Genomic DNA, 21,873 nt, shown 5'->3' with positions numbered 1-21,873 from the left:
TTTGACAAGAAATACATGGATTATTTATATTATATACCTATATTTATATCATACAAAAAACATCCTACATATACGTAAAGTATAATTTTAGAATGATAACGTACTTGTAATAGAGTAATACTAATCATTACTGTGTTCAGCATTATTTGTATTGCCAGAGCCAACGAAAACGTATCTTCAATAAGCTGAGCAAATCTATAATAAAATAAATAATACTATACAATAATAAATGTGAATTTTTTAAATCTCTTTTCCTTATACTAAAGAGATAATAAAGAAATAACAATAAAGAGATTAGATGCGATGATAAAGAGATTAGATGCTTACTTTAAAGCCTTTCGATGCGTGTGCACCGAAAACTCAATTCGTTTGCGATAAGTGTCATTTGTAGAATGTAAAATTGTCACGGAATTAGCACTTTTACACGTTAATTGTTTGAATCGAGATCTGCAAATATCTATGCGTGACATCAAATAATACATATAACAATACAATACTTGTCGCATTCTTCTCACCCGGTTATGGCAAAAATACTGCAGACGTGTTCGACATAAGTTAAGAGCATACAATCGTGGGCGACTATTCCAGCCATAGCGACCTCCCATGCCACGATAGCATGCGAGAAGATGTAATAGAAGTATTTTTTCTCGTCAACGAAATAGTAGCCTGGGTGAGCGGGCAATATAGGGCGGGATTCGTTGAGAGGTAGTATGACATCTAGTAATTGCGGTATAAGAGACAAGGACACGAACAGATATACAGATATAAAGCAGTACACTGTAATAAATGAAGTTAAATTGTAATTTCATCTACAAAAAAAGCCGAGATGCATACGAGGATGGAGACATCGCGCGATACATTCTTACACGAGTATCCCAAAGAATAACGTCTGCCCTTCTCGGCGTACTTTTTCATAATTTCGAATTCTTCTGGGGTTTGTAAATCATCCCATTCGACGAATAACTGATCAATCAGAATTTTCATCTAAAAGTACTATTAATTAACGATACTATTAATTAATAGTAAATAATTAATAGTACTATTAATTAATAATGAATACATTTTTCTTTTCATAAAATCTAACGGACTACTGATTCAATTATAAATTTTAGACTTCAAGCTTACTTTGTGATATAAAATGCACAAGAGTATTATAAAATAAATAACATACTTTACATCGATTAAAATAACACGTGTACAGCTTCACCAATGTTACGACTGTCAACAGATACGCTGTCAGTGTTTGAAAAATACATTGCAGGTCTCCGTTGCATTTAACAAATTTGGCCATCTGGCGATATTATTATATTTATGTGCAGATTAAACAATCTTCAAATTCTAATTTGATAAAGAGAATTATCGTAATTACTTGTGGAACAATCATGGAAAATGTGATCAAAGTCACCAGGCTACTACAAAGCAGTCTCGTTTTTGGCTTCTGATAGGGCCATTGACCGGCCAACGATGACACTTTTTCAACAACACTGTAATAATGATTCCAAGTGGAGTTCATGTCAGTTTGCAGATAGCCTTTCGCTTTTCACACTTTGTACGGTCAACTAACTTCAAAATTTTCTTTCCTCCGAGTCCCAGCAAAATAACATCCCTCGATACAAGAAATGACTTCAAGTACATACGTACTTTACATACATACGTACATATCATACGTAATAATATGTTACAATATTTTCGCATAGCTATTGCAACACGTCTCCATGTAACAATAAATGACACGTAGCACTTATGAATAAAAGCGGCTTATTTTTCCCTTGACAGTAAATATGGGGGCGAATAACTTTGACGAGCGTATCATTTTGCAAGTCCCCTCCAGATAGAACGCATCGATCAGTAAGATGGTTTATTTTTGGAAACTTGAAAAAAATTTATATTTCGTGACAATGTGTGCTTGCAAATTTAATAGCAGTTTGTTAATCAGGTATGTAAGAAATATAGAAATATATAAATTTGAAATAATATAATAATATATAAATCTGAAATAAGAAATATGTATTAAGTACATGATTTTTAAAAAATATAATATATAATAACAATTAAAGATATGTGTAACATTTGTAATCGCTTTTGATATTATCACAAAGTTTTTTGCTTTAATTTAAGATTAATAACTATTGAAAAAAATGTGAACACACTATATAATACAATATCAAAATCTGTAAAACTTTTAAAAAAGGACACGATTTTTGTAATTCAAGAAATATTTTAAACATTCTATTTGCAATAACCTTATAATATATGTATATAAGTTTTATTAGTATATAGAGTTCCTCAGAGATAAGATATAAACCTTGCTTAAAAAACACAAGATTATCGAAAGATTATCATCACCAGCATAATCGATTTTTAAAATTTGGATGAATACATCGTACCAAAAGATATTATATTTTCCACTACTTCATAAATATATCAAACACAAGAACTAAAGAAATGATGTAAAGAATGTTTTTCTTAGTAATGGATGAATATTTTTACAAAAAACCTATTTTCTTTAAGATTTACAGTACATATTCTTACAAATTCTTCTTTAAACTTAACGATGCATACCTATCTTTTGCTAATTCAACACAAAAGTCTAGTTTAGCACATGTTGCAAATAGTCATCAGATAGAAGTAGTTTTACTTTATTTTCTTTGTAATGAGTATCTTTTATTGTGTTGGCAAATGTATGCACCTTATTACGTAAAGATTATGATTCTTCTAAATCTACATTTCGTTGTTAGAGATTTTAAATTATAATTATATAATTTTATATAATAATTATAATTTAATTATTATTATGTTTTCTCTTTAGAATTGCACATTACCTTCTGACAAATATTTTGAAATATTTCAGAATTATAAACATTTTTCCAATTTTTATTTGACTTTAATAATTATTATATGCAATATATATCCACACGCAAATAAGTACAATTTATCAAATTACACTATGACATGAGTAGTTTAATTTATATACGAGTAAGAATCTCATCTTATTGTCATGTAAGAATGATTATGATTTCATAATTAAATGCAAGACTAATATGTGGATAAGTTAAATTCTGATTGTTGCTTGATTATTCTAATGACGCGAGTATCGTAAAGTATGACATTGAAGTTTGCACGACCTTCAAAATAAGAACACGTAATAAACAAGAAGTATCATTAAAGAAGCTATTCTATCTTGCGCAATACATCTTTCCTATAGTTACCGTAGTGAAGCTCTCCATTGAGAAAATATAAATCTTGCCGGCACTCAAAAACATAGGTTGAAAACTCTTTCGTATCACGAACAGAAGCATCTTTTGCGACTTTGCGGATGTTTCATACCAAAAACTATTATAGCTGCAATAGAATTAAAGTCAATAATTTCGATAAGATAATTGTTACAAAAGTCTCTTGCGTCTTACATTTTGTCGCGTGTTTGAAGACTATGATCTATCAGCTTCTGTCCCTCGAAACTCAGGCAGAATAAATGGATCAATTGACCAAAGACGTAGAAAATATATCTTATTGCTTCTAAAAAATCTCCTTTTTGCTGCGTGATCTTCAATCCGAAAAATATAATTTAGTTTTTTTGATAATTTTTCTCATTTTTGATAAACAAACAATTCTTTAATTACAAATGTGTGTATGTCGAGTATAATTTTAGAAAAATTGAGTAAATATTATATATACTTGTAACAAAGTGATGCTGATCATTACGGTATTTAACGCTACTTGTATAGCTAACGTTAAGGAAAACGTATCTTCGATAAGCTCGGCGAATCTACAACAAACAAAAAACACAATAGTAACGATGAAAGAATTAAAGAATATTTCTTTCATGCTGATTAGATATTCACTTTAAAGCTTTTCGATGTGTTTGCACCGAAAATGCGATTCGTTTACAAGTGTCGGTTAGTTGAGGATGTAAAATGCTCGTAGAGTCGGTATGTTTATATGTTAATTGCTCAAAGCGAAATCTGTAAAAATGCGTATAAATATATATATAATTTATTTTATATATAATTATTTTTTATTAATTATATATAATTATTACTTATATATAATTATTTTATATATAAATATTTTATATATAATTTATTTTATTGCGTCACATATTGCTCTCTTACCCGACTATAGCGAAAATACTGCAAACATGTTCAACGTAAGTCAGCAGCATGCAATCGTGAGTGACTATCCCTGCCATAGCGATTTCCCAGGCCACAATAGCATGTGAAAAAATATAAAAAAAGTATTTTTTCTCGTCGACAAAATAATATCCCGGATATGTCGACAATATAGGACGAGATTCGTTGAGTGGCAATACAACATCCAATAATTGCGGTATGAGGGATATACACATAAAGAGGCATACAGATGAAAAGCAATACACTGCAACAGATAATCGCGATTATGATCGTTAAAAAATAATTTTATCAACAAAGTAAGCAGAGAAAATATATATGACGATGGAAATCGCATAGTTTATTCTTACAGGAATATCCCAAAGTATATCGCCTGCTATTCTCGGCATATCTCTTCATAATTTCGTACTCTTCCGGTGTTTCTAATTCGTCCCAATCGACGAATAATCGATCAATTAGCATTTTTATCTAGGATTAATAATGAACTTTTTTTATATTTTCTATTACTGATAAAATATCAAGATTTGAAATATTGGAGTATCACAAGAAATGAATAACGTACTTTACATCGATTAAAATAACACGTGTATAGTTTCACCAATGTTACAGATGTCAACATATACGATGTCATGGTTTCAAAAATACATCGCAAGTCGCCGTCACATGTAGTAAATTTGGCTATCTGGAAGGTTTGTGGCTTATAGATCTCGAAATTCCACAGAATTTTTATTAAGAATTATCATTTACTTGCGGAATAATCATAGAAAACGTGCTCAAAGTTACCAAGCACACGCAAAGTAGTCTCGTTTTTGATCTCTGATATGGCCACTGGCCAGATAATGATGACACTCTTTTGATGATGTCGTAATACTGACTCCAAGTGGAGTTCATGATTCGTAAACAGTCTCTTATCTTTGACCTCACACGGTCGACTAATTTTAACATTTTATTTCACCCGAGTCGCCATCCCTTAGTACGAGGAACGATTCGAGGTTCAGACATATCATACATAATACAATATATAATATTATATGTACGCAATGTCTCCGGGAACAATTGCAGCGTGTCTTCGCGTAGAAATTACGGTGTGTCTCCGCATAACAATTACAGTATGTCTCTGCGTGTCCAATAGGATGACACATACCTTTCGTACGAACAATAGTATTTACACAATGGTATGCTATTTATATATCCCTTTGAACAGGAAATTTAACATAAAAAAAGACGGAATATCATTGACGAGCATGTTGTGTTGTGTACAAGTTTCTAGACGGAATATATCGATCAACGAAATGCTTCATCTTTTTTTCTTATGTAACAGAAAGCTGAGAATAAAGCTGCTTTATTTTAATTATTAAAAAGTTAGATTTATGTTTGAGTAATCATATTTTGATACACTTTGGTTGAACTTTATAAATCATAGGTATATAAATTGTAATATTATTACGTATAATGATCAATAGCAGTACGTTATTGTAATAAAAATATTAAAGACACATGTTTTTTTTTCTCGATATTAATACCATCATATAATTGAATAATACGATTAACGTGAGTTATATTATGAAACGGACCCAAGTACCGCAAGGTATGACACTGAAGTTTGTAGAACCTTAGAGACAAAAGTGTAAGCATTATATATCAAATTAAAACTATGTTAAAACAATATTTACGATAATCCTCATTTTACCGTGGCAAAACTTTCCAGAGAGAAAATGTATATTTTGCCGGCAGTCAAAAAACTCGGTCGAAGACCTCTCATCATCACTAATATGATTAACTTTTGTAATTTTATAGATGTTTTGTACCAAGAGCTGTTATATCTGTTTAGAAAATGCAGGAAATATCACATGTATGTATAAAATTCAGATGTTCTTTAGATAAATCAAAAGCGGTTGCTTTTTTACATTTTGTTGCGCATTTGAAGACTGTGATCTATTAGTTTTTGTCCCTCGAAACTAAGGCAGAATAAATGGATCAACTGACCAATGACGTAGAACACGTATCTTATTGCTTCTAAAATATCATCTTGTTGCGTAATCTGTAAAAACATTATTATTATATTACATTAGCTACGTCCAGATGAAACATATTGGTCTATGTTTTAAGTTTGTTAAAAGTCTTGGTCGATTTTTAGGAAACAACAACTCTGTTCAGATTTCAGTTGAATGTATCTAATATTTTATTAGCTCGCAATTTGAGTATTTATAATAATAAATAAAATTATATAATAAATAAAATTATTTTATAATAAATAAAAACATACTTGTAATAAGCTAATGCTCATTCCTATTGTTACTATAAACATTTGTATAGCGAAAGGTATGGTAAATGTATCTTCAATAAGTTGCGCGTACCTGTGCGACAAACAAAAGATTAGATACTAATCGCATGAATTTTATCATTTTATTATTTCATTATCTTTAACTCAATGTTGCATTTCATGCTTGATGATGTTATGCACTCACTCTAGAGCTTTTCGGTGTGTATATACAAGAAATGCGACTCTTTTGTCGTATGTATCATCTGTATTTGATCCATCAGCAACAGTTGCTGCTTCTTTTTCCTTATGATAATAAAATAAATGTTCACAACGAAATCTGCAAATAAATCATGTACGATTTTGTTGAATTTTAAATACAAATTACAAATATATTATAATTAATAATTTTTATTTCCTAACCCGGCTATAGCGAACATACTGCAAACATGCTCAACATAAGCCACGAACATACAATCATGAGCGATTACACCGGTTATAGCGATTTCCCAGGCTACTATGGAGTGCCAGTAAATTTGAAAAAAATATTCTCCAATATCCACAAAATAGTATCCTCTATACGGTGGCAGTATAGGACGGGATTCATTTAGAGGCAATACAATATCGAGCATATACGGTATAAGGGACATTGACATAAACACAATTACTGCCATGAAGATATATACTGCAATGTATGATGCACGATTTAAAAGAGAAGATATCGTAGAGCACAAATTTCTGATTCAAATATATAATACAACAGATAAGACATTTTATCAGTCCTCACCAGAATATACTAGGGAAAATCGTTTACTATTTTCGGCATACAACTTCATAATTTTATATTCTTCGGTAGATTCTAGTGTCTTCCAGTCGTAAAATAATTGTTGAGTAAGATCCTTAATCTAGTAAAGGATAAATAATAAATTTTTAAAATAAAGAATTAATAGCAAATTTTTTCTCATGATTTAATAAAAAGTACTCATAAAAAGTGCTCATAAAAATATAAGAAAAATATATGTATGTTTGCAAAATATTTTTAATATAAATTTTTTTTCTATCTAAATTGCAATCTCTAAAGTTGAACATATTGAGGTATTTAATCATACAACATAAATATATGTAATAAAACATACTGTACGATTATTTAAATGAAATGTATACATCTTTAGCATAACTACAATTGATAGTAAATACGCTGTCATTGCCTGATAAGTGCATTGCATTTCCTTGCATGTAAATTGGTAAGCTATCTAAAAATATTATTGTTTATACAAGACTTTTGAAATAAATTCGTTTTCGTCTCGGTGTGATTACATTATATTTACCTGTGGAATAAATATAGTTAATAAGATCATAGTTAGAAATGTAACACGAAACATTCTTGTTTTTGGTTTCAGATATGGCCATATACCGGCGAGTGATGCTATTTTATACATAATGTTGTAATAATGATTACAGGTAGTTTCCATAATACGTTCCATACAAAGAAACACGATGTCTTCGATAGCACGATTCTAACTAATTTCAATCTTTTATACAGTTTAGTTGTTTATCTTCTGATAGCAGAAATGAATTAAAACTTGGATATTATCGTTCATAGTAAAACTACTAAAAATATTCGCTTCATAAATTTTTTAAAAATTTCATGCATGTGTTATGTCCCTCAAGAATTGTCACATAGTCCTTACGGATAGAAGAGCATTTATTTGCTTTGACACATTAAGTATTATGTAGAGAGCAGTCGAGTTCTACTGACGAGCGGGTCATATTCCCTCAGCAAAGAATATGTCGATCAGAAAAAATGACAAAATTAGTACTTCCTATATTGGTGATGTATGCCCGCATATATTGTGAATGTTTGCGATCAACGAGAAAAGGTTCAACGAGATCTGTATTGTATAGCGATCGTGTTGATAATAAAAAAAAATCTTCTCCCACTTCTTTATTAATATCTCAATAATAAAATAAAATTTAATTTACATATGAATTGATATGTCATCTGAGAAAATATTAGCATTTATAATTTTTACAATAAAGAGTGCGAACAGTTATTGTCAAAATTTACCTATAAAACTCGAGATTAAACTTCTCGGTTTAAAATAAAATTTATCACACGTAGATTATGAATATAAGTTTCTAGACGAATCAAGATTATCGTTTTAGAAAAAAGGTAATAAAGATAAAATAAGTATTTTTTATAAGAGTAAAAATTATATATATATAAAATTTTTATAAGGACGAAAATTAAGCGGTAACTAAATCCATCTGAAAATTTGCATATTCGTAAACTACGTGTCATAAATCTTATTTTAAGCCAAAAATGAAGTCCAATTTCAAGTTAAAAAAATTTTAGGCAACAGAACCATGTCACTTTTCCGCATTCTTTCTTTCGATGATTACTTTATATTAATTTACTCTTTCTCTTTTTGAGTAAACTCTTTTTGAATAATTAATAACAGAATTCCCGAATGCCTTATTAAATAATATCAAATATAAAAAAATATATTACAAATACTATTATTATTATTATTTAATATGATTTGTGATATTAAAGTATTGTAAAAAATTTTCCAAGTATATTTTACATGTATTGCTATAATCATTAGATATCGCCATTATGGTTTGTTGAAAAATAATATAGTAGTATAAAAATAGTAGTATAAAAATGAAATTTATCAAACTTTGCTCGCTAATATAACAATCAAAATTTTTTAAGATTTATCTATTTTTATATATCTAACACAATAATTACTTTATCATATATATATACATACAGGGTGCCCCACATAACTCTTCACAGCTCGATAGTTCAGAAAGTAATCTTTATGGAAAAATATTTCAAACAAAAGTTGTAAGTTTCGGAGAGGCACATCTGATGTCCTCCTCCAAATCCTATAACTTTTATTAGAAACATCTTTTTCGATAAAGCTTACTTTCCGAACTATCGCGCTGTTAATAGCTATGTAGGCCACTCTGTATATAGTGTGAGGAAAAACCTGTAGAAATACATATCTTATCACATCGCAGTTATAATAACTTCAAGCTCTTTTTTATCACGATGAAGAATAATTTTTGCATCTTTATGTATATTTTGTACACAAATTATTACATCTCAAAAATCATCGTAGTATGTAAAACAAGGGCAATAAAATAGCCATATATATATATATATATATATATATATATATATATATATATATATATATATATATATGAAAAAAATAATCATATAAATTAATATAAAAAATAATCACATTAAATCGGTTAAAAAGAAATAATTAAATTTTCTATAAGTGTTTTTCATAAAAAATATATTTTATATAACTAATTTTAAACTTAAATTTAACATTATTTTAAGATTATAATTTATTTTAATTTGCGTTCTTGTAATTGAATATGAAATAAGTGGGATAATTGAGTAATGATATGAAAATGAAATATTTTTCAGCATTTTCGATAAGTCATGCAAATGTATTAAGATAAGTAGTAATGTATTAAGATAAGAAAGTATCAGCATAAAAAGATAAAATGATGTTATACTTTTTTAATTATATCTGTATTCTAGAACACCTACATTTATTTCTTTATAATCAATTTGTTTGTACTAAACTGACATCATACAACACTAAAACTATAATGATTTACATAACGGCAAATAATACTGAAAAGACAGAAGTTCCAGAAGTTTAGCAAACATGCATATAGATAAAAATATATGACAGTATAAAATGATAATAGTGATTAAAAAAATATTTTAAAAATATCACAATCTTTATCGCGATTATCAAGAGCATTGCTCATTGACTTTCCAGTGAGAAAGCTAATATCAATTCGATGTCGAATCGATATCAATACCGTCAGAATATATCAATGTGCCACATAGAATGCAAACATCAACGAATTTTTAAATTTCGATCTTTTCTCGATATATGTCTGTAAGATTTATATTTTAAAATATAATTAAGAGTCGCTTCAAACATTTTTTTACTTGAATTTATGAATATTTTTGAACGTAACTAAGCTAATTTTTCAAAAATTGTTATAATTAGTACTAAAGCTTGTAAAATCAATTATATTTTAAAACATAAATCTTACAGAAATATATCAAGAAAAGATCGAAATTTGAAAATTCGTTGATGTTTGCATTCTATGTGGTATATTGATATATTCTGACGATATTGATATCGATTCGACATCGAATTGATATTAGCTTTCTCACTGGGTTCTAGATTAATAGAATATATATATGTATATATATATATATATTTATTTATTTATATGTATATACTCATACACATGTAATATTATTACATATTCATTACACAAAGCTTCTCGATAAATATATATCGAAAATGTATCTATAGTATATTCATTACATTGTCGTCTCTTTTCTTGCATTATTGTATATTTACATAATAAATATTTAAATCTGTATAAATATTGTTCACAATATATGTTATTGTAAATTTTCAAAAATTAATTTCTTGTCAAATAAATGTGCAAGGATTAATTATTATTGATACGTTATACATTAAACATATTATTAATCATTATTATGTTATTTATTCGTCTCGAGAAGTTCCATTTATTTTATAAATATATATAAAATGCAATTTGAACAGTGTAAATAACAATAAATATTACGAAAATATAAGATCCATAAATGTATTCGGCTACAAGTAAAAAACATGTATTCATGTGCGATTAATTCAATTATTATATGCGCACATCCCTGTGATATAACAAAAGATGTAATAAAAATATTATATTTCGTTAACGAAACAATACACTGAACATACTGCTAGTATTACTGAAAATTATAAGTTGAATGATAGATACATAAATATATTTTATAACATTAAAGGAATAAAATTTGTCGAAGGCCTGCATCTAAAAAATATTCCATATTTTTCGACTAAAAATTTCGTTATAATACCTCATAATTATCGTTGGAAATATCTCTATTATTTTCTTCACATTGAGTGAAAATTCCCAAAGTCGATTTTTTCATAATAAAATAAATTCTTATCCTGAATCGTTTCAAAAATAATCTTCAGTTCGAAAATACACGAATTTAAATATGCTACTAGAGATACAACTCCATTTGTTGAAGATCTTCTAATTGTTTGATTGACCAATTAGACCCAAAGAAGAAAAGATTTCTTCGTTCCGATTCGTCGATTCGAAGTGACCAATCAGGATAATAACGGCAAAGATCTTTTTGCTCTGATTGGTTAATCAAAATCACTAAATTGACACAATTCTCCTAGAGACTTTCGTTCTTCATTCTTCTTAGAGTTGGTCACGAGTGATTGTTTCCTTAGTTACCATCCCCCTTCACTGCTGGATAAATTTCAAATCGGTTGAAATTTAACGTCTTTCTTCAGGAACAGTTATTCCCAATAGTAGAGGATTCTTGCGTGTGTCTTTGCGCTAGGCTTTTTTCAGAATATGTTCTAAGTTGTAAACTTTTGAGAAAAGTTGTATGAAAAGTAAGTACAAATAGTTTTCTAGCGATATTATAAAAAATAGGCGTTTTGACACGTTGCTTCTAAGCAATCGATGTGATATGATAGTCACTCTTTTGGAGTCTTGAGATTTTAATAGTTTCATGAATATTTTCTTCTACCTTAAAAAATACATATAAAAAAAAACTAAAATAAAGTCTTCATTTTCTTTTTTTAACTGAAACATATTTCTTATGCTTCTAGAAATATTTAATAAGTATTTTTCTACAATATGAAAAAAATTCTTATATCTTTCTTTTTTTTGGTTTTTTATCAATATGTTGTATTTTATGATAAAATGTGCAAATATAGATCTGCAAATATATTCTTGTCACATTAGAGACATTAGAAATTGTGCACTGGTATGTAAATGTAAATAAATTATTAAATAGCGAGATATATTTAAATTGGATTACTTTAATAACAGATAATTCTTCTTCTTATCAAAGTAATCTAAAACTGCCTACGATTATTTAGTGTTAATTGATAAAATATAAATACTATTTATAATTGTTTATATACAAAACTTACTTAAATTATTTTGACAAAACAGAGAATGAACACAAATATAATATCCAATAATGATAAAAATTAAATGCTTCCATATTGCTGTTTGAACTCTTGATGAACTGAATGCATATATTTTTAGATGTCTGATGATACTGTTTGTGTTGCTCTGCGCATCCGTCCATTAGTAGAAAGTGAGATTGAGAAGGGATGTCAAATGTGCTTGAATGTTGTTCCTGGAGAACCACAAGTCCGGATATGTAATACCGACAAGGCATTTACATATAATTATGTTTTTCCTCCTGATATTGGACAGGAGGATTTCTATAATACAGCTGTAAAAAAATTGATAGATAATACATTTCAAGGTAAATATTTCTCTATATTCCTTATTTGATGATATATGTTGTGATTCTATTATATTGAAAATTAATTTTTCATTATCAGGCTATAATGTTACAATATTGGCATATGGACAAACTGGAAGTGGAAAAACTCATTCTATGGGCACCAATTATGTCGGAATGGGAGAAAAGGGTATAATACCAAGAGTTATTGATGATATATTTGAAAGAATTAAATCGAAGGAAGACTGGAGTTTTAAAGTTGCTGCATCATTCATGGAATTATATCAAGAACAATTGTATGATCTTTTATCTGATAAGCAAAGAAGCCAGTCTATTGTAGATATCAGAGAAGATGGGAAAAGTATAAAAATCTTTGGCATAACTGAAAGAGAAGTTACTAATGCTCAAGAGACATTGGAATGTTTGACCCAGGGTGCTATGGGTCGTGTAACTGGCGCGACTGCTATGAATGCGCATAGTAGTCGTAGCCATGCGATATTTACAATATGTATACATCAACAAAAGAAAAATGATCCGTAAGTAATTCCCTGCTTGTGATTCTTCTGTTGCATTTTTTTGTTATTCTGTATTATTAAAGTTGTGAAAATAAAAATTCCTCTTTTTCTTTCATAGAAATTCAGCAACAGTAGCCAAATTTCATCTAGTAGATTTAGCGGGTTCAGAACGTAGTAAAAAGACTCAGGCCACTGGAGAACGATTTAAGGAAGGTGTGAATATAAACAAGGGCTTGTTAGCTCTAGGCAATGTAATTTCGCAACTCGGTGATGGTGCTCCTGGAACATATATTGGATATAGAGACAGTAAACTTACAAGATTATTACAAGATTCCTTAGGTGGTAATTCCATGACTCTTATGGTTGCTTGTGTTAGTCCTGCTGGTAAGTATTCACATATACTACATCTCATTTTAACACATACTTCTTATTATATAATAAATCTATTTGTAGATTATAACTTGGATGAAACCCTTAGTACATTGAGATATGCGGATCGTGCACGTAAAATAAAGAATAAGCCGATCGTAAATCAAGATTCTAAGATAGCCGAGATAAATCGATTGAATAAATTGGTTCAAGAATTGCGACTGGCTCTTATAAATCAGGAACTTGGCATAACGTGTCCTAAACAACATGAAGAACTTGAAGAGAAATATGGCATATTACAACAAAAGTTTAGAGATATGACAGAGAAATTGAATTTGAATTTAGGAGAAATTGCTGTTATGCATGAACGAGCGGAAATGGTTGAACAAGCTCGGGAAAAGATCAGATCCGCCATGGCGATATTATTGGACGAATTTAATCAAGTGTTAGAAGATCTTAATGCTTGTCCTGAAATCAGCAATGAAAGATATAATACATTAAAAGCAATATATGAAAAAATGTTAGGTAAGTATTTTTTTTATATAAATATTGTACAAACCGTTTTTAAAAAATTTTTTTCACATATAAATTTTTATAATCTTTAATCTTTATTTTATTCATCAGATATTCAAAATGATGAAAAAAAGGCATCTGAGGAACTTATAAATTATGAAATATCTAATTCTAAAAATTGTGTAATGCACATGGAAGAAGATACAGAACGTACAGAACACGTAGATGAATTAAATAATATTGAAGACAGTTTAGATTATTTTGACAAAAAAGAGGAAGAACACACATTACGACAAGCGGAACGAAATAACGAAGTACAAAATATCAATAAGGAATTAGCGCTTAAAGAAAGTCTTGTGTCTGAACTCTTAAAAAATGCTACACAGCAAACTGCAGAGAGCCGTAGAAATGTTATAGAAATGGAGCAAGAAATTAAACGGTTGCATGCGGAAAAAGAGGAACATTTACAGGCGGCACATGCACATAATGTCAGTTCCAAGTAAGTAATTAAAAAATAATTAATTAGTTATATTTTATTTTAAAACTTTACTAATTAAATATTCTGGATGCTTTTTACACAGATTAGCTGAAACACGTCGTAAAAAAGTGCAAGAATTAGAGAAAAAAATAGCGGAATTAACGCGTAAATGCATGGAACAAAACAAGATAATCAAAATAAAAGAAAAACAGGATCACAGGATCAAAACTCTTTCCAGTGAGATACAATCGTTGAAAGAGACTCGAGTCAAGCTTATCAGGCAAATGCGCATTGATGCAAATAATTTTACAAAGTGGAAGCAATCTAAGGAAAAAGAAATTAATAGATTGAAAGCTCAAGATCGTAAGCGTGCTTGTGAAATGGTGCGCATGAAAATGCAACATAATAAACAGGAGAATGTCTTCAAGAGAAAAATGGAGGAAGCTTTTGCAGTCAATAAAAGATTAAAGGTATTTTTTTCTATGATAATTGTTAAGGAATTTATCTTATTTAGATACCTTTTAACATTTTTCAATTATTTTCTATTGCAAATATTAATATCCAAGCAATTTATACATATATACAGGGTGCATTGGAAATGCAGAAGAAGGCGATGCAGCGACAAGAAAGTAAGGCCAACAGCAAAAATGAAGTAAAAACATGGGTAGCTCAAGAATTCGAAATCTTAATGGCCACCATAGAAGCCGACTGCTCTCTTGAGAGATTGATGCAAGATAGAGCTTCCTTGGTGCATCAATTGGAGCAATTAAAAAAAAATGGCGATTCAAATGAAGAAGAACTTGCAACTGTCACCGAATTCATAGAGCTGCGTAATGCGCAAATTGCAGATCTGCAACAAAAAATTCTCGAATCAGATCAAGGTATATATAAGATATCTGAGATTATTTAATTAGGTAGAATGCGCGATCTTCAATTTCATAAATTTTTTTTAGAAAGTAGAGCAAATACTAGGTGGAATATGATACATACAACAGCAGATGCCAAGGTGGCATTTAAAACATTATTTAATATAATCACACAAGACAGAAAGCAACATTGTTATAAGTATAATGAATTAAAAGTAGGTATATATTACATTATTATATAATTTTATATAAGTTATACATTTTAATCGCTAAAATAACTAATTCTTTCAGGAAAAGTATCAGAATCTGGAAACGCGATTAGAAGAATATAAGAAACAGGAAGAAGAGAGTAAAACATCTTCACAAGATACATCTAATACATCTTTCAGTGATGTTGAAATAAAAAAGGTGATTAAATAAAAAATTAAATAATGTCGAGAACAATATGTTTTGTATTCTATTAAGAGATAAGATTATTTTTATTGTCAGTTTTATTGTTAATATGTGTTTTAGGCTCTGACTGAAAATAATTTTAATAATGAACAAAATAAGAGATCGTGGCCCAAAAAAGAAAAGCCATCTAAAATGGACATCACTCATAATATTATTGACTTAGAAGATAGTTTAACAATAGAAGACGATGTTAGCAAGGATCCAGATTGGAGGAGCACACCGCTTTATAATCGCATACGAAAGTTAGAGGTAAAACAAAATTTTTAATTATAATTACTATTATAAATATGATATTTTAAAAGCTCTTTCTGTTGTCAAGATATAAAGATTATGTAATTATATGGAAGATAATTAGATCTTTAAATGGTATGTATTTTATTTGTTTAGAATGGATCCAAGCTGTCAGTTCAACAATTGACTTTTAAAATAGAATCTGAGATAAAATGTGCATGTAAAACAAAGTGTTCCACGCGGGTATGTACGTGCCGTAAGAACAGTGTTACTTGCAACAATTGTAACTGTAATCCAGAGCAGTGTCAGAATAAAGATAAAGAAAACGTAAGTTGTTCTGTACATACTATATATTAATGTTAGCTAATGTGTGTATATACATATATATATATATATATATATATATATATATATATATATATATATATATAAATGTGTTAATTATATTTCTAATTATATATATAAATTATATTTATAAATGTGTTTATTATATTTTTTTTTCAGTTGCGCACTGAATTGTTTTTGGATGTCATGGAAAAGTGAATCAATAAATCAAACGAATCAACAAGCGATTAGAAAACAAAAGAAATTATTTATTTTTCTAATCATGAGAAGTACAACTTATGAAGAGTGTCACGTGCTCAATTTATCAAATATTGTATATAATTTCTCATGTCATAGACACTTTCATTTCATTTTTCATCACAGTTTTTTCTTATTTTATTTCGATGCCTGTTTGTTGATTTATCTTAGTTTTTATTCTTTTATATTAAATGACAATGCTTCAGATAAATGTAATTGTCTAAAGATCTGATATATAACTCATTTTATATTGTGATAATTGATCAATTATAAATGGTAACTGTGTATTAATATTTTGCTATTCGATAATTTAGTGTAAATGTATATATGAACTTGCCAGACTCGGACAAAAATAATTAATTCAAACAATAATAGGCGATACGAACGTTGATTACGTGTGATAATAAAGCGAAAGCTCTTGTTATCAATTTGTTTTCGCTTTTTAACCAAAATTCTCAGTGATTTCCGACATATAACATCGTTATCGACATATCGGCAGAGTCGCGGAAAAAAATGGTGTAGTAAATGAAATTGACAGCAGTGGCTCTGATAGCTCTTTGACATATGACATATACGAGGGTAAAATTGCGCAAGCGCGATTAAAATCTCGCTTCGAAGATGTACTGATCGTGATATATATAAATGGGTTTAGAATTAGACTTTGACCATCACTTGACTGGACTGACAGCGACGGCGGGACGATTAATTTGGTGCATAACAAGCAATCACGCGGAGAGGGAGAGTGTGCATTTAAGGTGGCAGTCAAGCTCTGGTTGCGCTTTCGCGAGGTCGACGCGTTTCAGTCGTGTTTGGCGGCTTCTTCAGAGCAGCTAAGCACGACGAAACGAGTCTGGTGTCTCACAAAAAAAGAAGAAACAAATATTGTGAAAAAGTGCTCGCGACTACTTATATACGAGAAATATACGTTTTTCGATGTCAAACGTAATAAATCATTACGAGTCGATCAGTATGCGATGGAAGACAACGCATCTTGCCCGCCGCCATTAGCTCCATTACCCAGGAGATTTGAGTACCTGTCAGGGCATCGAATAGTAATTCTCTCTGCTCTTTGCTCAAATTTCTCGTCCAACGTCGATCTAACATCATGGACGGTACCTGCCTTCATCAATTCGTCACGGCCCCTCTTAAAAACTTCCTACAGTTACAACGAATCAGAGAGTAAGGCGCGAATCCAGCGATTTTATATACATATGATATAATTTTATAATTGAGCTAATAATTTTTTTTGAAAGTATAGTAGCTATCCAATCTTGAAATGTCAAATCCTAAGCTTACGTTTATTTATTTTAAAAATAAAAAATAAATGTAATATGAGTGTGTGTATGTGTGTGTGTGGATATTTTGGAAATCCGTTTTAAATCGTAAAGAAAAATCATCGCTTATTAGCTTGGTTCGTTATTTCAGACTTAACTCCATTAATTATTATTCTATCTCTCCTCTTATTATAGTTATTTGCATTTCTGGAACTATTCTTGACGTTTGGCATGTATCAATTTATTATGTACAAAATAATTTATGTTTATGCACGTATTGATAATATGTTACCTAACAGCTAATTTTAATATTCTGCTTTTCATTTATAAAAAAAATTAAATGTGTTAACAATATACAATTATTATTGTTAATTGTAGCTGTATGAATGTAATATATCATTAGTCAAGTTATATAGTTTTCTTGCTTGCAATGTATGGATTAATTAGTGATGAATATAAATATGCATGTCTTGTTATATGTAATTGAAAATTGAATTCTTTTGTACAAATATAAAAGCATAAAATAATCATGATATATTTATATTATTTATTATATTTTATAATGTTAAAAAGAAAAGCCTGCGTTACATATGTATTATTTATCAGACAATTTTATATCGCATTTAGTCCTTTAACTTTGGAATGTGCTCCTTCTTAAGCTTAAAAGAGATTAAAAGTCATGCATGCATGCATATATGCATTGAATTTGAAATCTTCAACTTTGCAATATTTTCTTTATTAAGCTTAAAAGAGATCAAAAGTCATGCATGCATGCATTGGATTTGAAATCTTTAATGGAACACACCAGCACCGCTTGTAGAAGATGAGTATCCATGAGCAACAAACTCTGGATCGTCTTACCAGCATGGACATGCAAAGAAAAATACATTGGATTACTGCTTTGAAGTAGTTTTCTTCTTCAAAGTAGCAGACAGGTATAATTTATTGATTTAATGACTTGAGTGTAATGTAATGTTTTTCATGAATATATGTGCTTGGTATGATATGATCTTTTAATGTAGAATTTAAAATAAGCTTTATGCTAACTGGGAATGTATATTGCACAACTATTTGACCTTTATATTGCTACATTAGCATTGTATAATCTGCATATTATAACTACATAGTAGAAAATCTTTTTTAATTTCATTATCTGCTTTACATGAATTTAGCTAAACTTTGGTCATAATCCAGTAATCTTCTTTCATCTTATATAAGTTCTTATGTTCCATTTTTTCTTATATAACGGTCTATTGCATTTTGGTCGATAAAATATAGAGAATTTTTTTTGTGCAGGATGTTATTAATTTTAATGTTATAATGTTATATTTTGTTAAATGATTATATAATGTTATTGTATAATGTTTACGAATAAAGTTCCATTATATCATCATTAATCTTTTAATAATTTGTCAATAGTCAGCTTTATAAGATACAATCCACAGTCGAGAAAAGAATTAAAGGTCGAAAAAATAATACACGTGAATATATTTGCAGGATAAAATGGATGAATCCAAGAGCATGTACGAATGAGGCGTATATTCCTACTCCTATAGAACATGTTGCAAATGTTGCAACTCATGGAATATGGGTTGTGCCATCAGTGATTGGTAGTATCGAGCTTATACGACGTTCGATGAGGTGGGCCCAACTTGTGTCCGCGTGCGTATACGGCACTTCTTTGATTCTTGTCTTTGCAGTGTCGACCTTTTTCCATAGTGTACATTACTGCAATCAAAATAGGTATGATTACTTCATTATGTTTTTTCTTTTTTTTACTAGCTTCTAATTCTTTAATTATTATACATGAAAAATAGTAACAGTAAACAAAATATATTTATCACCCATAATATTTCAGACAATTGAAGGATGCGTTACATCGTTGTGATCGTGCTATGATATACATTTTTATAGCAGCTAGTTATTTTCCGTGGTTAAATATAGAGTATTTCTCAGACAATGACTTATTTTCGATGCGGTATGTTGTCTGGATCATGGCTATAATGGGCATCCTTTATCAGCAAATCTTCCACGAGAAATACAAGATGCTGGAAACTATTTTCTATATAGTCATGGGTATTGGACCTAGTGTTGCAATCCTTAACGTTGTAAGTAAAATGTTTGAATTACTTTTAGGTTGAATTTCGTTTGAGGAAACGTAAACGGGAAATATCTTTTGCTCAGGCAAACGCGATTTTAAATAATTCGATTTAATAATATGTTATTTAATAAATAAGTTATAAGTCTAATATTATTTTTACAGTATAATTATTACAATATTACGGAATTAAAACTGGGCGGACTGATGTACGTACTTGGCTTAGTATTTTTCAAATCAGATGGTCGTATACCTTGTGCACACGCAATTTGGCATCTTTTCGTAGCCGCAGCGGCTGGATTTCATTACTACGCGATCTTGAGCCATGTATTTCCTGAGACAGATTTGACAAATGTTCCTGGAAACATTTGGGAAATGTCCAAGCCGTTATCCAAAATGTTAAAATCTCAAGTAGAATTGTAGAAATTGTGTACTATTTTTTACAATATTTCTTCCAGATGCTAAAGATTCTAAAAAAGTTTTAACAATTTTAGGGGTAAACCCTGTATATATTCTGATAGAAAAAGATGTGTTTCATTTTTATTCATTTGGAAAGGTTTTTGATAAAGATAAATTGATTTTATAATCATGATTCTTATATCTGTATTAGACAGTCGACTCTTTACGATTTTTCCAAATGTTAATAAGCAAAAATCGTGCAATGCGTAAAATATTATATATTAATATATTTATATTTAAAAAAGAAAAAATATAGAGCGAATTAAAAAAAGTTAAGTACCTGACGGCCACATGTATTATGGGTGTCTTAAAACAAAAAAGAAATTATTAGCAAAGATATCAAACACAACTCAGTTACTATATTAATTGCATTATAAGTTCGAATACAGTGAATATTGTGTCTTTCATATGATTTAGTATGCTAGTCTTGAAACCATTTATGAATGCCAAATTATTGTATAGAAAAAAGATTTACTAAACCTGTACTATATATTAAAAATAGTATAGGTATTATTTTTGGGACAAATGTGCTATTTTGTTTTACACTGAGTTTTATAAGAATCTTTACATTAGAGTCTAGAAAATATAGACACTAAGTATTAACTTAGCCGTGAATGGAAACTAACTTGACTGAATATGCAATCTTTTTGCTTTCTACCAAAAGTGTCAATCATCTTTGTTTACAGATGTATTGTGCCAAAATTAAAATCACGTTCGTATCTATCTCTAATAGGTTTCCAATCGTATATAGATATAATATACAGATACAATATAACTGTATTTATATTGTTACTGTATGGTACAATTTTTATGTAAAAAAGACAAAATATTAAATTACAGTAATTTTGCAAGTATTTTGGTGTGTAGCTATAAAGAATACTAAAGGAATATAGATTTATAGATAATTACAATTATCAAATGTTTTACATGAAAAATATAGTATGTTGTGTAACAATGGCCTTAATTGTATTATTATATATTGATATTATTATGATATTAGTATAAAAATGTTTATATTATTTATATTAAAATTTGAGCTTTTATTATTTGTTTGTAATATATTAATAATTATATTTATAATAATTGTAACAATTGTTATAACAAATGTATAACAATTGTGTGGACATATAAAATGTTTATATTATAAATAATTTATTTACACTACGTTCAAGCATCTCTAATTATATACTTTACATAATACTGTAATTTTACTTATTTATACAGTATATATTACATATTCTTATATGTATGTATATATAACAGCATATATATATATATATATAT

General features: G+C 28.9%; 4 protein-coding genes across 6 annotated transcripts; 2 read left to right on the top strand and 2 right to left on the bottom strand.

Annotated features, from left to right (window-relative positions):
• Positions 1-29: 29 nt before the first annotated feature.
• LOC145966357 (uncharacterized) lies at positions 30-1,195 on the bottom strand. Its single transcript, XM_083090402.1, has 4 exons — positions 1,172-1,195; positions 867-984; positions 516-777; positions 30-195 (listed from the first exon to the last, which is right to left on the bottom strand). The coding sequence occupies exons 2-4, from the start codon at positions 982-984 to the stop codon at positions 30-32; spliced, it is 546 nt and encodes a 181-aa protein (XP_082946528.1). The 5' UTR covers positions 1,172-1,195.
• Positions 1,196-2,918: 1,723 nt separating this feature from the next.
• On the bottom strand, positions 2,919-7,859 carry LOC145966355 (uncharacterized). Its single transcript, XM_083090401.1, has 17 exons — positions 7,716-7,859; positions 7,524-7,640; positions 7,175-7,292; positions 6,811-7,072; positions 6,596-6,727; positions 6,394-6,484; positions 6,035-6,168; positions 5,818-5,950; positions 5,698-5,739; positions 4,690-4,833; positions 4,478-4,595; positions 4,113-4,374; positions 3,843-3,962; positions 3,676-3,766; positions 3,408-3,544; positions 3,210-3,342; positions 2,919-3,125 (listed from the first exon to the last, which is right to left on the bottom strand). Exons 1-17 carry the CDS (start codon positions 7,857-7,859, stop codon positions 3,075-3,077), a joined length of 2,229 nt encoding a protein of 742 aa, XP_082946527.1. The 3' UTR covers positions 2,919-3,074.
• A 3,871-nt stretch (positions 7,860-11,730) lies between these two features.
• Positions 11,731-18,090, top strand: Klp3a (kinesin-like protein 3A). The gene is made up of 13 exons (XM_083092406.1): positions 11,731-11,882; positions 12,547-12,772; positions 12,852-13,287; positions 13,385-13,650; positions 13,720-14,160; positions 14,260-14,647; positions 14,730-15,096; positions 15,213-15,507; positions 15,580-15,707; positions 15,784-15,900; positions 16,006-16,194; positions 16,333-16,503; positions 16,681-18,090. The coding sequence occupies exons 2-13, from the start codon at positions 12,547-12,549 to the stop codon at positions 16,717-16,719; spliced, it is 3,063 nt and encodes a 1,020-aa protein (XP_082948532.1). The 5' UTR covers positions 11,731-11,882; the 3' UTR covers positions 16,720-18,090.
• On the top strand, positions 17,389-21,863 carry LOC145967483 (monocyte to macrophage differentiation factor 2). 3 transcript variants are annotated; one of them, XM_083092423.1, is made up of 5 exons: positions 17,390-17,937; positions 18,853-18,967; positions 19,530-19,775; positions 19,891-20,140; positions 20,296-21,863. In XM_083092423.1, exons 3-5 carry the CDS (start codon positions 19,540-19,542, stop codon positions 20,551-20,553), a joined length of 744 nt encoding a protein of 247 aa, XP_082948549.1. In that variant the 5' UTR covers positions 17,390-17,937; positions 18,853-18,967; positions 19,530-19,539; the 3' UTR covers positions 20,554-21,863. The 3 variants fall into 3 exon arrangements, with proteins under 3 accessions (XP_082948546.1, XP_082948549.1, XP_082948547.1); XM_083092421.1 differs by having other exon boundaries at positions 18,776-18,967; XM_083092420.1 differs by lacking the exon at positions 18,853-18,967 and having other exon boundaries at positions 17,389-17,937; positions 20,296-21,862.
• The last annotated feature ends 10 nt before the right edge of the window (positions 21,864-21,873 follow it).

The sequence above is a fragment of the Camponotus vicinus genome, unplaced genomic scaffold, assembly GCF_025532165.1.
Source record: "Camponotus vicinus isolate PSW18456_S1 unplaced genomic scaffold, iyCamVici1.0 SCAF_2, whole genome shotgun sequence".
In the NCBI taxonomy this organism is placed as follows: Eukaryota; Metazoa; Arthropoda; class Insecta; order Hymenoptera; family Formicidae; genus Camponotus; species Camponotus vicinus.
This window is presented reverse-complemented; position numbering and strand designations above follow the sequence as displayed.